This window comes from Hemicordylus capensis, chromosome 3 (genome assembly GCF_027244095.1).
Source record: "Hemicordylus capensis ecotype Gifberg chromosome 3, rHemCap1.1.pri, whole genome shotgun sequence".
NCBI lineage: Eukaryota > Metazoa > Chordata > Lepidosauria > Squamata > Cordylidae > Hemicordylus > Hemicordylus capensis.
Window position 1 is genome coordinate 328,861,990 of NC_069659.1, and position 16,849 is coordinate 328,878,838.

Genomic DNA, 16,849 nt, shown 5'->3' on the forward strand with positions numbered 1-16,849 from the left:
AGCTACTGAGAGTCAGTTGTGAGAGAAAGGCACACATGTTCATGGACAGTCTTTTTCTAAATATTCCAGACTGAATCCTGGTACTATTAACACAGGGCCAGTTCAAATGATACTCCAGCACATGTGAAGGAAGGGTGTGTGTTTAGGGGTCATTCAAACCAACAGCCCTCACATGCAATCAAGGGATGTATTGGAAAGAATCTCAGTGAGTGCTCCTTCATGTGTGCCTTGGCCAGTATCATTTGAAGTGGTCCTGTTTGACTCAAAAGGAGCTTTGCCTAAAAACAAATCTATTCCTCTAGATTAGGGGTGCACAAATACCCCAGTGGGTCAGAACAATACATGACTTGGTATACAGAGGCCTAGTTCAATTTTCAGTGTATTAAAATGATTAAAAATAATCCAGAAAGCAATTATTAGTCACTGATGGATCCCCCTATTCAGGGACCCACAATTTAAACCAAGAATAGTGACCATAAAACAGGTCCCCTTCCTGCTCAGTCAGTGGGGCACCTGGAGCACATGCCAGCCCGCCCACCCCTCAAAAACCAAGTCCTCTCCTGTGCCTAAATGGCTGTTGCTTTCAGGCTGCAATCCAAATCTCTTCATGGCTCCTGCTATTGTTGCTGCAGGATATTCCACAGGATATGCCTGTGGGCTAGCAAAAATGTCTTAGTGGACGAGATCCAGCCTCCTGGCCTTATGTTGTGCAGGCCTGCTCTAGATGAAAAAATAAAATGGAACATAACAAAACTATCATCCTAGATATTACCTTAGTTCAAATCCCAGCTCAGCTGTGAAGCAAAGAGTATCTCTGTCTCTAACCTAAACTACCTTACAGAATTGTTATAAGGATAAAAGGTGCGGGGACAGGGAAGAGAACTGTATGTTGCCCTGAGGTCCTTGGAGAAAGGATGAAATAAAGATCTAACAGTCTCCACCCTTTAAAAAAAATCATTTTGCAGGGAACATATAGTGGTGAGAGTTAAAAAGCATCCCTCCTCCTTTATACCAATGCATGTACAAGATCCAGCTTAAATTAGTCATGACAAAGTCCCATTTAAATTAATGGGATTTAAGTTAGTCATGACTAAGCACCATTGAAATCAGTGGCTGACAAGCTAAAGTACTCCTAAGTAAACCCACTGAAATCAAGTAGTTCTTTAAACAAACCCTGAGAAGTATTATTGAGTAACTTAGTCTGGATTTCAGCCACTGACTTTCAATGATGCTTAGTCATGACTTAGTTTGTATTCTGCCCCACAAATGTCTGTCAATGCAGATAACACTGAATATATCTGAAGGGGGCTCTTATACTATAATAAATCCGTTAATTATGAAGATGCCACAAGACAGTGGAGCAACACAGACTAACACAGGAATCCCACTTTTTTTTTTTTAAAGCAACAATCCAGAGTCAAAAATAAAAGACTGGTATTTGCCTGCTGTTGTCTAGGAGGCTGAGCTGAACTGGATAATTAGTTACTGACTCCTACTATGTATGTATGTTTCAGTCTAGGGTTACTGCATGTTTTATTAATCCTACTGGTTTTAAATCCAGCCATTCAATGGCTCAGTGGGGAAATGACTTGATTAGCAAACCAGAGGTTGCCAATTCGAATCCCCACTGGTATGTATGTGGGAAACACCATATGAATGACTATGGGCCCTGAGCCATTTTGGAAGGGCAGTATATAAATCTAATAAATAAATAAATAATAATATGGGAAACAACTATATTGGGCAACAGCTATATAGGAAGCTGAAAGGCATCATCTCACATTGTGTGGGAAGAGGCAATGGTAAACCTCTCCTGTATTCTACCAAAGAAAACCACAGGGCTCTGTGGGCACCAGGAGTTGACACCGACTCCACGATGGCACACTTTACCTTTACTGGTTTGAAACTGTATTTTAACAGATTGTGTTGTTTTTGTTTTATACACCGCTTTGGGCACTGTTGTGAAAAAACGGTATAAAAACCGAGATAAAGTTTTGCTTCCTAGTTTCGGAGTGTCCGTCTGGGCGAGGAGGCGGGAAAAGCGGGACGCCTTCCCTGGTGGTACGCGGCCACCTCCAGCTCCCCCCGCCCCCCGTTTATCCGTTAACCATCCCAGTTCGACTCCGAGGCTTGAGTGGCGGAGAGTTCCCCCAGAGCCCTGAGGCGGCAGGCGGGCTCTGCAGTGGCAGGCACTCCGTTATGGCCACCTTTCGCGACCGCTTATGGAGGCGGCGGCACGTCCGGCGGGAGGGCAGCCTGGCGGCGGCGCTGGTGCAGAGCATGGCGCTGGCCTTGACCGGCACGGCGGGTGCCTACCCCAGCTGGGTGCTGGTGAGCAGCCCCAAGCGAGAGATCGTGCTGGGGGCGTCCTGGGCGGTCACGCAGGTCGACCCCCCTCCGGACGCGGCGCTGCTGGGCTCGACCGGGGGCCCCCTCATGCTGGCCATCGCCTTCTGCTGCCTCTTCAGCGTGATGACCGGCTCCTTTGCTTTGACGCTGGACTTCCTGGGCCAGCGCTGGGGCCGGACCATCGCGCCGCCGCTCCACGGCCTCACGGCGGTCCTGATGGGCTGTTCGGCGGCGCTCGGCACCTGCCTCCTGGGGGTGGTCCGCGGCCGGGTCCGTACCGAGCCCGAACTGATCTCGTTCGGCTTCACCACCACAGCCGGGCAGAGCCTTTTCTTGGCTTGCCTGGCTTGCGTCTTGGCGTCCACGGCCACCGGCTTGAGCTGTACGTCCCCAGCGCGGGTCCAGCCGGCGCGCTCCTCCTGGGATTTGGGCCGGCCGGCGAGGAGGAGGAGGAGGTCGCCGAGCACGGAGAAAAATCCTTGCTTCACGCAGGCCTGTGTCCAGGAAGAGAGATTTATTTCGCCGCTGCCAGAATCGAGCGGGACCTCAGAAGACTGCTGCTGCCCGGGAAGACAGCGCTGGCACGACTACAGCGGGTTTGAAATCGAGATCCCGAAGGCGCAGGAGCGGCGCCACAGAGGGCGGCCTCAGGAGCCTGAACTCCGCGTAGCAGAGAGCTCGTTGGAAAGCCGCTGGCCGCCTTCTCTCTCCGCAGCGGTCCGAGGAGAAGGCACTACACTTTCGACGAGGGACGTTACCTTTCAGGCAAAGCAGGAGGAGAGCGAAACTGAACAGAGAGATCCCTGTTCCGGAAGGCAGCCAGACCCAAATCTCCAGATGAATTTGGAGGCTGAACCTCACAGCAGAAGCCGCATACCTTTAGGGAAACAACCTAAAGGGCCTGAGGGCCCTAGTGCTGAAATCGGCGTCTTGGGAAAGCAAGATAGCCAGACTACAGGCACCGTTGGATAATTAAATCCTGGAAAAGAGAGATCCGACACTCCCAACCAGCCACCCAAAGCGGCCACAACTTCCATATTCATCAAGCAATAGGGAAAGGTGTGGGAAATTTGAACTGGAAAGATCACCACTGGCTTTTTCATGAACTATGAGCCCCTTCAGTAAGATAATGACAGTATTTCCTAAGAAGCTATATAGAGCTGTAATCAACCCAGGGGAGAATATAGCATTAATCCGATTTCATATGAAATCATTTCTTAAACACTACGAAAAAGCTCTCACCAGCTAAACTGAAGTGGAACTAGATGATAGTTGGAATGTAAATTGAGAATAAGATTGGTTTAACATTCCAGGTTTCTTTTAAAGAATGATTGATTATTGATGCCCCTATGCACATTATGTTCAACATACAATTTGTGTAGCATACACACATAGTTGTTTATACATGTCACATGTTTAATGCATATACAGCAGCACACTTACTGTCTGTACACATTTAAGGGGGCCTGTACCCTGGCTCAATTTTAAAACAAATGTATATACAGACACCTGCATGCACAAAAAATGTAACATCTGAATAGGGGTCAAGTGTCTAACAAAACTTTTCATGTTCTGAATATATCCAGTGAAGTTTGAGGTTCGTGTAAGTTTAAAAAAAAAAATTCCAACCTACCATCTACATTTTTTAGACTGTATTTGTTTGGGTATTCTCAGGTGTTCATTCAATGAACTACTCCCAAATAAAATGTTATTTTACCTTAAATTTGTTCCCGACGTCCTGCTTCTTGTTTGCTTGGAGATGTATTGTATTAGGGAGAAGCTGTATGAAACAACTAAGGTGAACGAAATGCTCCAGCTATATATGGAAAATCTTTGACACCCTAAACAGCTTGAACTAGACACAGACCCTGCACTGCAGGGAATCAAGTAGTACATGTGTTTCAGTACATTCAAGTTAACAGTGCTCATAACAGCAGTAATGTGCAAGTTTTGAAATGGATATCTTGATCACCAGTGTAGTTAGTACTTAGTCATACTGCATCTCTGCAACTTGTATAAAATGAAAATTGTGACAAATAGGTACCTCCCATCTTGAATGTGCCTGGAACTTGAGCATGCAGAATGTTGCCAATCTCAACTGATAAGGCTTTTGCAGTGCATGAGATGGATGGTGTAAATGGAACCTGTGTTAGTACACTGAACAGGAATGTAAATGCTAACATATTGAAGATGGCCTTTCCCCTTATTTTATTTTGCTTTCAATTCTCGGCTGTTAAAACAAACTTTTAATCTCCTACTACTCTTAATTTCCCTCTACTTCCAAAAATCTGTCTGACCTCCTAGGATTTATCTGAGATTTTAAGCAAGATTTCCAATTTCTATTAAAGGTTATTGGTCCACATGTGTGAGAAGGGAAGTGTGCAAGTCAGGCACGTAATACCAATCAGTTGCTTCTGGAATCCGTTTGCATAAATTTCACTCCAGCAGCAATGGTGCATACAGCAGTAGTACATACAACTGGAATGTAGTCATAACTTCACATTTGTAGTGATTTTGAAGAACCTAATATATTCCACAGAAGAATGGCCTTAAGCAAACTGATATTTAGGGAAAGCCCTACTAGTTAAGGATAATTAATCATTACTGGTTTAGTATGAATCTTTGCAGGAACAATACTTTGAGATATCAATTGGCTTTGCTAATGTATTTGATGAGGAAAAAATTAAACTACAGACTAGGGCTGCTCAACTCAAATGTCCTGGTGGGCCAGAACCAACCACAACTTGGCGTGCAGGGGCTGAAGCAGATTTTTAGCACATTACTACATTAAAATTATTATTAGTTATTTGTGGATCTATACCCCCATTAAAGGCCCCATAGATTTAACTAAAGTAGTGGCCAGAAAGTAAGTCCTGTCCCTTCTCAGTCAGTGTTGTCCCTGGAGTGCATGCCAACCCCAAATGCTAAGTCTTCTCCTCTCCTTAAGTCTCCATTGCTTTCAGGCTGCAATCCTAGGCATGCTTACATGGGACTAAGCCTCACTGGGTACCCCATGAAACATATTTCTGAGTAAACATGCATAGGGTGGTGCTGTAAGGAAGTTTCCAGTCCTGTGTTGCTGCAGGATATTCCTATCTGGGGGCCAAAAAAAAGAGAGTCCCTGTGGGCCAGATCTGGCCCCCGGGCCTTATGTTGTGTAGGCCCGGGAGAGGCAAGTTTCAGTGGGAAGGGAGGTGATGGGTAGGAAATATTTGGATCAGAAGGGACATATGATCTGGGAGAATACTTGGGTTGTGTACGTGACTCTGTGTCTATTCATTTGAATAGAAGAAAGGAAAGGTGTTTCATTGCAAAATTGATGGCATGGGTGTCTGAAAGAAGCAGCAGCTAGTAAAATAAGCAGCTATTAGTAGAACAGGATATGCATTCACATAAAGCAGATTCTTATGTGACTACCTGCAGCTCAATAAACACTGAATGGCATGATTTCAAGATGAGGGAAGGAACTGCAGAATTCAGGCAGCATGGTTATTCTGTTCTACTTGCTTATGCTTATAGAACTAAACAGAAGGTTAAAAAAGCAGAATCTACACAATTGTTTAGACAAAGACATGTACGCTGATATAACATTGTTGTAAGTTTTAATGTTTATTTTCCCCAAGACAGCCTAGCCTGCATTCTACTTGGATAAATTTCACAAGCTAGTTCTCTGCTGCATCTAGTTTTAAACTTTTTACCATGTTTCTGATGACAAGGAATGCTGCAAAAATACTCTAGTCCAACAAAGAGTTATGATCACAAAATAATCTTTATCCATTCTACTGCGTTTCAGAATTACCAGTTGATTAAAAAAAAAACAAACACAAGGTAGATATAGATGCTAATGGTGGCTAACCTGGTATGTTTTCTTATAGCAAACTGTTGTTCATGCAACACTTGTGCTCAAAGGGGAAGGCACAGCATTTCCTACAATGAGCCACCTTATAAAGAGTTTTCCTTTTGTACATATTTGTAAATGTTACCTTTAATTTAGTGTGCAGAACCTCAAAACTGAGGTATTATTCCAATTATAAAAACCACTTGCATTTTGTATGCAAGTTAAGAATACAAAGTTCTCTCTAAAGTGGCTCAAAATAGATTGTTCATGGCTGCCTACATCTAAAGATAAAAAGTCTAGAACAATTGGACAGATTAGGTGGTATTATTAACTGTGTTCAAACCATGACTTGATTTGTACATCTATTCACATCTCTTCTCCAATCTTTTCAGCAGTACATATGCACCAAATTTTATTTTGAGGTTTCCATATCATTTTCATAGAAAACAAAGTGTGAAAACAAACAACATTGAAACACAGCACGGTATCCTACCACAACAGAAACAACTGGTTACAGGACTCAACAAAATCTAAAAATGAGCTATGCTGTAGATTACCACATGCAAAAATAGCTTTATGTCATCTCTGAAAATGAAAAGGATGGTGTTAAACATTTTTATTGTTTTCTAGTATTATGGCAATTTGTGTACTGCAACACAATAGTTGAAAGAGGGAAACTTATATGGATTTCATGCAAAAAATCTACACAAATTAGTTTTGATGATATGGAAAGCTTTTTTTTTTGGTAACAGAACAGTCATCTGGTGCAAATGCACAGAGAAGCCTTCCTCAAAGTTTTCTGACTTTACAAGCAACTAGTAATAAGCCATACAGGAAATAAAATAACTAAAATAAAAGGGGGAAAAAGAAAATAAAAACACAGGCTGCAGGAGTAAAACCATAGTCTGCTGCTAAACCGGTCTCTGTTTTTGTGTCCAGTGTTAACACTTATGCACTCCTTTTGATGATTGACTAGGGTTATTATCAGCCCCCTGAAGGCAAATCAAGCTTGCATGCGTTCACATACAGCATCACAACCATACTCTCGTACACACCCCACTCCAAGACTAGGAGTCTGCTTCATGAGCAAAGAGCCCCAGATTTGAAACACATACGTGGCCCCACAGCACTGAGTCCAGACATTCACTCAATGTTGTCCATTCACACGGTGCTTCATTAGCAAGGCCTGGGCTCATTCTCCTTGGACTTATATGGGCATCCTATTCTCCTTTATGCTTACATGGCTTGATGATGGAATAGTACTGCATTTTCCCCCCACAATTGCGCTAATTAAGTCAATGTTCCTCCTCAGACACTGAAGATCTTTGACCTGTAGCCCTTTTCCTTTGAACAACCTATATAAGCATTCAGTGTGAAGTTTTTCATTACATTTTGCCACTCACTCTCACTCGCACCCACTCGCCATCTTGACTTCATTCGGGCTTTTCTGTGATTCCAAATGAAATCTTCACATTTTCTTTCCCGATTTAATGCAGCAGCGGATCCCATGAGCCAAGCTTGATGGATCAAACCTTTTTTTTTTATTCAGTGCTGCATTGTACCTAACTTCCAAAATACCACTCTAGAACTGGAACCCTTCTGCAGGTACATTGGCAGATGAATTGAAACCAAATGTTCCACCTTGTATTGCCTCCGGAACAAGGCTTGGATCTTCATCTATCTGTAAGTGAATAACAGAAAATAGGGATTCGTAAACCAAGTTTAACATCTCTTTTTAAGATGTTTACATCAAAAGTTTAATTACTGAGCAGATTAGATTTTACAATCATGATTCACTTACATCATCTGAAGAGAAGAACTGATCAATGATCTCATATGCCAGTTTGTAGATGTCTTCATTTTCATGATTTTGTAGCTGTTCAATTTTCTCCAGCCCTTTAAGAATTAAGAACAAATTTAATAAAACCTTAAACTATCAGTTACAGGGGAAAAACACAAGCAGTTCCTTTTCAGAATAGGTTTATAATCCAAAAATCATATGCTAAGAAATTCTATGAACATATTTATATATGTATCACGTGATACAGCAGGACAGTTACAAAATAATTATGTAGCAAACCTCAAATCCTTGAGTGTGCCAAGCCAAGAAATCACTCATACCTGAACATTCTTCAATAAGGTTGGCTATGGTTTCTGCCTCATCTTCAGCCATTTTTAATATATTACTTAGCCCGTCCAGCACTACCTGTACAACCTGCGCATCTTTTACTGTTAACAAGTTGCAAAACGGAGGAATTACATTGTGTTGAATTAGGTATGCAACCTAGGGGGAAAAAAGAGAGAGAGAGAATATTAAACACATTAGAATCAAATACTTAGAAAATAAAGTAAAACGGTTCTCAACATGCCAAGCATGAAGATCCTCATCTACCCAGAAGGATATCATAGTTAATGTTATCAAAAACCACTGAGAAGTTCAGGAAAATCAACAGAGTCACTCTCTCTATCTTCCTCAGTAGGTCATCCATCAGGGCAATGAAGGTGGTTTCTGATCTGGGCCGGAAGCCAGACTGGAAAATACTGATGCCATTGGGACATTTGCAATCTGGGCCTGCTTCTGTGTGAGTTTAGCTACACATGCTGCTAGCTACTGCACCAGAGTTTCTGCCAGCCACGATCCTTTCCTTTCAGAGCTGAAGTCACTAGGTTTCTACCACTACTACCACCCCTCCTCAGAATCCAGGACCCTGAGAAATCCAAGCCTGGAATGTGTCTTTTGTGGGACGAGGGTACTGCTTTTTCGGCTTTAGACCCCTGAATCCCTGGAAACCTCCTCAGCAGTGGGCACTCACAAGGTCTTATCTTGTGTGTTGACTGCCCAAGGAGGCCAGGACCCCTGCCCACCGACTCCAGTAGACAAACCCAGAGACTACTCTCCTTTGAGGCTGAAATCCCAATGGAGTGGGCTTGCTTTAAGTTCAATGCTTGCATGCTGGACTGCCTAGGATCATTAGCGACTCCCCTGACTGCTGTACATAGGAAACTGCCATATACTGAGTCAGACCATTGGTCTATCTAGCTCAGTATTGTCTTCACAGACTGGCAGCGGCTTCTCCAAGGTTGCAGGCAGGAATCTCTCTCAGCCCTATCTTGGAGAAGCCAGGGAGGGAACTTGGAACCTTCTGCTCTTCCCAGAGCGGCTTCATCCCCTAGGGGAATATCTTGCAGTGCTCACACATCAAGTCTCCCATTCATATGCAACCAGGGCAGACCCTGCTTAGCTATAGGGACAAGTCATGCTTGCTACCACAAGACCAGCTCTCTTCTCATGAGCTGTAGGCTCATACAGAGCTATAGTCCAGGGTGCTATGCTTGCATGCTGCTGCCTCCCCACACCTTCTGCTGGCAAGACTTAAAGGAGAACAGCCAGCATCTCGAAGACATTGGACATTAGACCAGCAGAATAGGAAAGCTGTGCAGTCTGTTCCTGCACCTTGAGCTCTGTACTCAATCCCCATGTCCCCTTCCTCTTTGGTTGTTCATTTAGTCATTTAAATTGCACTGGAAAGCTTAATGTTTTTACTTGTAGAATTGGTTTGTACTTTGGCCCTGGACAGTGTCCCTCTAACAGGGATTCCCAGATGTTGATGACTACAACTCCCATAATCCCCAAGCAAAAGGCATTGCAGCTGGGGATTCTGGGAGTTGTAGTCAACAACAGCTGGGAATCCCTGTTAGAGGGAACACTGGCCCTGGCTGCCAAATACTTCAGTTTTGCATTGGGCCCATTTAAATAAACTTCATTCCTGTTTACAAGCCTTCTCTGTGTCTGTTGCTCCTTCTAGGGTGCTCTAGCACTGACCTGTATTTGCTCAGACTAAATGGTCCTATATTATTGCTTTTATTACACACTTGTTAACTGCTATTAGTGTTAATTCCCCCAGCTCAAGCAAAAATATAGTTACATGGTAGTTAGTATGCAGTGACAACACTGGTGGCAAGATAACCAAGTGAACACCACAATGTGGCTCTGTGAAAGAAATCAACCTTAGTCTTTGAAGCAACAAAACATCCTGGGAACAATCCAGCCAAAGTTATAAATTTGTTTCATTGAAATCAATGGGAGAACGAAACATATGCTTATAATCTCTTCCATGAAATCAATGAGACTTATAGACACATCTTCAGCTGAATTGTATCCAGTTCGTATGTTCCATTACAAAATGGAATTTTAACTCAGTCACATTTCCTTCATCATAAAAGCACACAAAACCAGTTCAGTCAACTAAGTTTACTCACTTGCTCTTTTCTTCCACTGATTGTCAGGTTGCTTATAGCCCAAGCAGCTTCTTTTTGGGTACCAAAATCACCCTAGAAACAAGAAGAATGCCTGAAGGATATCTTTAGCGATGGATAGTAAGCACAGTACCATTACAATAATGAAAACATTGTGGAGGCCATGTGCGTCTGAGGGCAGCTGGGGGAAGAGTGCTGCCAGCATGAGAAGATAGCTGGGAGGAATGCCAACATTCAGGAAGGTGAGTGGCAGAGGAGCAGGTATGCACCTACTCTCCTTATTGTGCCGGAGATGTGTTTCGAATTGCGCATCGAATTGCGATTAGTACACATCCCTACTTTACAGTATTTATTTGAGCCCAGTGCATTTCAGTCACAAAAGGCTTTCTTTAGGGGCAACACTAAAATGACATTTAAGAATACATTTAAACTACTTCATGAAAATACATTTAAAATTAATTAAAAATGGAACCAACAATAACATACAGAAAAACCTCGGTATTCGTGGGGGTTGAGTTATCGGCTAATGCGGTAGATACTGGAACTGTGAATAACGAAGTACTGAGGCAATGGGAATCCAGGGGTTAGGTTCCAAAGGGGAGGGAAACAGGCTAAAAAAGGCCCCCCCCAAACCAACCAATGCAAAATAAAGTGCCCTACCGTGCTCCATGGGTCCCCTGTATTCCAGCAATGCCCAAGAGGAAACAAAATCCATCGAAAATGACCTCCGAGGTCATCTCTGGCCACTCCTGACTTGCGGATATGTGGTTTTAACCCCCCACCCCCCATTCTTTATCACATATACTAAGGTTGGGTACCTATTACCCAACCATGAATACATGAAACTGAGTGATGGACCAGAGATTAACGAGGTCCTCCTGTACTCATAACAACTTACATTTATAGTGTTCCAAAGACAATTCTACAAGTAATCCTTTGCCTTCTCACAAGCTTATAACAGGGTTTCTTAACCTTGGGCCCCCAGATGTTGTTGGACTACAACTCCCATCTCCCCCAGACATGGCCTTTGTGGCTGAGGATGATGAGAGTTGTAATCCAACAACATCTGGGGGCCCAAGGTTAAGAAACCCTGGCTTATAACACTACCATCTAGAGAAACAAATTTATATTATAACCAATCAACCTGACAGTAATTCATTTAAACATGCCCCCAAAATCAAGTACCGCATGCTTAATGAAAGGTTCATTTAAGTTCTATGTTTAAATGAAGGGTGTGATATTCTTTTAAGTTCAAGTTCGTGAAACTAATGAATTACAGTTGGGTTGATTGGTTATAGTTTACATTTGTTTCTCTAGATGGTAGTGTAAGAAGTATGTGAGAAGGCAAAGAATTACTTGTAGAATTCTCTTTGGAACACTATAAATATAAGTTGTTACGAGTATGTTATTCTTGGTTCCAATTTTAAATGTATTTTCATGAAGCAGTTTAAACATTACTAAAATGTCATTTTAGTGCTGCCCCTGAAGAAAGCCTTTTGTGGCTGAAACACGTTGGGCTCAAATAAATGCTTTAGAGCACCTTGAGATTTCATCTTTCATTTTGCTTTTTGGCTAGGTGCTTCCTGTCCCACCCCACCCCCCCACCCCGAAAACTCCACACCACCGACCCCTTTGTAAAATATTTTATTTAATCTAACCTTATCTAAGAGGTGTATTATCATTGGTACAAGGTTAGCATCTATCACTGCCTGGACTTGCTGTTGATTTCCTGCAGTGATGTTAGATAGGAACCATACGGCTTCCTGCAACAACAAAAATATGGTTATAAAATACTGGATTGAAATATGATTATTCAAAATGTAAACTGACCTGTACAGGACTACATGTATTTGTGGTACAATAAGAGCACAATGCAGTCAATCTGATGAACATTTAAGTTTCACTTGCACAAGGGATCCTTGCATGAGTGTAACTCTCAATGGAGGTCGCTTTTGTTGATAATGCACTGCTGTACCAAGGTCTCGATGCTACCCATTGTCAAGGTAATCTTACTGTGAAAATTATTCAGAACATAACAGCTTTATGTTCTTGGTTTTTATCTTGAAGACCTTAGTATCAACCCAAACCACTGCACATTTTAAGAGGAGTAAACCAAAGGGCATAATCAACCTTCATTTTGCATGCGTGAAAACCACTGCATGCTCAGATGCAGTCAATTCGTGCTGATAGGAGCTGGCTAGTTCCTATACTTCCTATTAAGTTTTTGGGCCAGCTAATTCATATTTTTTCAGGTTCGGAATCAGAATGTGTGTGAGCTATCTTCTGTCAAATGCAGTATCTCATATGAGCTATGTCTGTTTTGTTTGCTTTAGCTGCTGCCAAGTTTAAAAATAATCTAGTACCTAATAAACAAAAATGATGCAAATGTAAACTGTAGTTTTGATCTCAAACCTCTCTTAGTATTTGTATAATAATTACTTTAATGATATGAGATGTTTGTGTTCTAATGTTTGTAGTCTATTGTAATGGCCTTACAGCTACACAATAAAATGACTTAGGTATCTACATCCTCTTAAAAGACAAAAATGAACTTAGAATTTCACATCTGCTCAGTCATTTCAGTGCAGATGTGTTAAGCATGGAACTCTCCTTCCATTCATAGAAGGAACTTCTGCTGACAATGCACTGTGGCACCAGAGATCTGGATGTTCATATTTTGGGATCTTTTGTAATAAGATGCTGAATGATTAATAACTGAATATTTAAGATGCTTGATAGTTATTGTGCTAAATTAATGCTTTAAAAATAGTTTCCCAGTATTTTCCCAGTCAACTGCAAAAAAATACCTTTGAATATTAAGCTATTCTACCCTTGCAAGGAATAAAAACAATACATCCATCATTGTCCAGAATTTAATTCCCTTGTAATTTTTTTTTTAAAAATCCCTTTGAATCAAGACAGTGTCTTTTTCTAACGGACCAACAGGCTACATACTTTTTTTGCAACTGAGATAAATCTATTATTTATACATGGATTTATATACAAATGATGTATGCAGAAGATCTCAGGTTCAATCTCTGGCTTTTCCAGGCAGGACTATGAAATATTCCTACCTGAAACCTTGGAGAGCCACTGCCAGTCAGTGCAGAAAATATTAGGCTGGATGAACCAATGGTTTGACTCAGTCTAAGACAGCATTCTATGTCCCTATGGTTTATTATTATATACAAACCAAATGATCTTGGCTTAATTCTAGTCAGTTTCAAAATAAATTAGGATCTGAAAGGGGAGAGCAGGGAGAACACACACTCAAGATTAGGGGACACCATGCAAAACCATGATTCAATCCTGGCTCCATGTTATATCTGAATCAGCCCAGAGAGAGTCCTCTCTAACCAGGACATACTTCTGAGTTATAAAAATAATTAAACTGAACTCTTAGATCAGACCACAAGTTACTTTGTATGACAAAAATGAACCTGTTAGAAGTTTAAGATGCCAAGGTGCAATGAATTTATTTCAGGCTCTGGCAATGTTGCAGCAAAGACCCCATGATTTAGCAAATATGCCTCAGATGCACTCCAAAATCAGCAACTTGTAAAAAATCAGTGCCCACAATTTGCACCATTATATATCATGCTTGCTGAAGCTAAAGTGACATAATGATATTTGGTATTAATTTTCTAGAGAACAAGGGGTTAAAGTTTAATTCATGAGTTCAGTGTCAAATACATTTACATACCTTATTTATTTTTTCTTTGGGATGTGACAATAGGGCAGGGAAGTGTGAAAGAGCTTCACAATTCAGGACTACTTGGGTCTGTTCATCAGTACCAGTAACAATATTGCCTACAGCTCTGAGCGCAGCAGTCTGTAAGAAAACATTTTAGAAGTTCAACGCACTATTCTAGCCAGTAGGTTTTCAAAATGATGCATTACAAAAGGCAAGGCTATATTATTTGACTAAAGTTTTAACATATTATTGGTATCACAGTGTTTTTTCCTATCTTTACTCAGAAGAAAGTATGCTTGCTTCAAGTATGCATAGGATTGCCACCTTGATTAGGTTAAATATAGTGCTCCCCAGCTTGAATACTCTATGGATTCCAGGACTAAGGATTCCTGAAATGCCTGTTGCTATTCACGATTTCCCTCCTCCCTGAACCAAATCTGATAGAAGTAAGTGTGACAACAGATCAGTTCAGATGCAATATTATATCAAACTATGCTTTGGCGTTACATGAATGGCCCCTAAGTCTGCAGACTCCTTTCCCTCACTTACTTGCATGCCCAACTGATTAGCAACTTACTGGTTTTCAGCAACCCATAATTCGATGTTACAGCTCAACTGGCAACCTATGATTTGCATAAACCTTGCAAATCAAGACTGGAAACAGAGGCTTGCTCTGGCTTTCCAGGGCTCAAACAAACCATGGTTTTTCCATTCAGGTGTAACAGCAAGTTATGATTTGTTGAAAAATCAAGAAGCTACTAATCAAGAGAAATGCACAGAGAGAGGAAGAAAAGAGAGGAGTGAGCACAAAATTCACTGGAACAGATCACAAGTTACAGGTGAGCAACTTGTTAATCTGGATTGTGATCCATTGCATTCTTAAGGAATGGGTGATTTAGGCAGCTTTACACCATGGTGGTGGGCACAGTAGTCCCTAAAGCCTATGGCAGCACTCATTTTAAAACACTCCTCCCAAAGTCAGTCCGCTCAGCAGATCAATGGCATAATGCTTAATAAACGCCTGTTGTGAGGACCATGTGGCAGCAGCACAGATGTCAGCAATAAAGATTCCGGATAGATGGGCTGCTGAGGATGTGTATGCCCCAGTTGAATGCGCCCGTGTAGTACGTGATGGATATGCACCTTGCAGCTCATATGCTTGCACCATTAACTCCACCAACCAATGTGTGAGCCTTTGTTAGGATGTTGGCTGTCCCTTGGCTCTTCCCCTATATGCCATAAACAGTTTCTTCATCTTTCTAATCTTCCTGGTTGCCTCCAGATAGTACAGCAGAGTATGTCATACATCCAGAGAATGCAGTGCCTTCTCCAATGCTTTCTCTGGCTTTTGGGAAAAAGCTGGCAGAATTAATATATTGGTTTAAATAAAACTCCATTATTATTTTTGGACGGAACTGTGGATCCAGGCACATGACTACCGTTTGTGGATAGAACTGAGTATAAGGAAAGACAATGCTGTCAGTTAAGAACATCCCTGCTGGAGCAGGCCCAAGTCCCATCTAGTCCAGCATCCTCTTTCACACAGTGGCCCACCAGATGCCACTGGAAGATACGGGCAGGAGTTGAAGGCATGCCCTCTCTCCTACTGTTACTCTCCTCCATGAAGTTATCCAAACCCCTCTTAAAGCCATCCAGGTTGTTGGCTGTCACCACATCTCGTGGCAGAGAATTCCACAAGTTGATTATGCGTTGTGTGAAAAAATACCTCCGTTTGCTGGTCCTAGATCTCCTGGCAATCAATTTCATGGGATAACCCCTGGTTCTAGTCTTATGTGAGAGGGAGAAGAATTTCTCTCTCTTCACTTTCTCCACACCATGCATGATTTTATAGACCTCTATCATGTCTCCCCACAATCGTCTTTTTTCTAAGCCTAATAGCCCCAGGTGTTGTAGCCTTGCCTCATAAGAAAGGTGCTCTAGGCCCCTGATCATCTTGGTTGCCCTCTTCTGCACCTTTTCCAGTTCTACAATGTCCTTTTTTAGATGTGGTGACCAGAATTGTACGTAGTATTACAGGTGTGGCCACACCATAGTTTTGTCTAAGGGCATTATAATATTAGCTGTTTTATTTTCAATCCCCTTCCTAATGATCCCTAGCATGGAATTGGCCTTTTCCACAGCAGCTGCACATTGAGTCGACACTTTCAGTGAGCTGTCCACCACGACCCCAAGATCCCTCTCTTAGTCAGTCAGCGACAGCTCAGATCCCATCAACATATATTTGAAGTTGTGGTTCTTCGTCCCAATGTGCATCACTTTACACTAGCCAACACTGAACCACATTGGCCATTTGTGGCCCACTCACCCAGTTTGGAGAGATCCTTTTGGAGCTGCTCACAATCTGTTTTGGATTTCATACCCGAAAGAGTTTGATATTGCAAATTTGGCCACCTCGCTGCTTACCCATACTTCCAGATCATTTATGAATAAATTAAAAGGAGAAGGCAACAGGGGGAGCAGGGCCACTCCATCTGCCTTGCTGAGACTCACCATCTAGCCCCTCTGCCTCCTGTGGACATTCCAGCTCAGACAGAGTGCAGCCTACTTGTCGGCTGCCAAGTTCCAACTGGCTGGTTGCCAGCCTCCCAGACTGCTGAGTCGTTCCACCTGCTGCCTGTCCTGGGTGCTGCTCGTGAGAGGAGTGGCTTCTGGGGCTTGCAAGCTTAGAAGCAAGGAGACTTGCCAAAGGG

The 16,849-nt window shown here is 42.4% G+C and overlaps 1 protein-coding gene across 1 annotated transcript in view; it reads right to left on the reverse strand.

The window, feature by feature from the left end:
* Positions 1-5,934: 5,934 nt before the first annotated feature.
* KPNA4 (karyopherin subunit alpha 4) overlaps positions 5,935-16,849 on the reverse strand; it is a 48,302-nt gene continuing 37,387 nt past the window's right edge. The window contains exons 12-17 of the mRNA XM_053305740.1: positions 14,148-14,276; positions 12,103-12,207; positions 10,448-10,519; positions 8,309-8,471; positions 7,989-8,083; positions 5,935-7,868 (exon numbers count right to left, since the gene is read on the reverse strand). Of these exons, the coding sequence (XP_053161715.1) occupies positions 7,770-7,868; positions 7,989-8,083; positions 8,309-8,471; positions 10,448-10,519; positions 12,103-12,207; positions 14,148-14,276 (663 nt within the window). The 3' untranslated portion in view covers positions 5,935-7,769. The remainder of the gene's footprint in view (positions 7,869-7,988; positions 8,084-8,308; positions 8,472-10,447; positions 10,520-12,102; positions 12,208-14,147; positions 14,277-16,849) is intronic.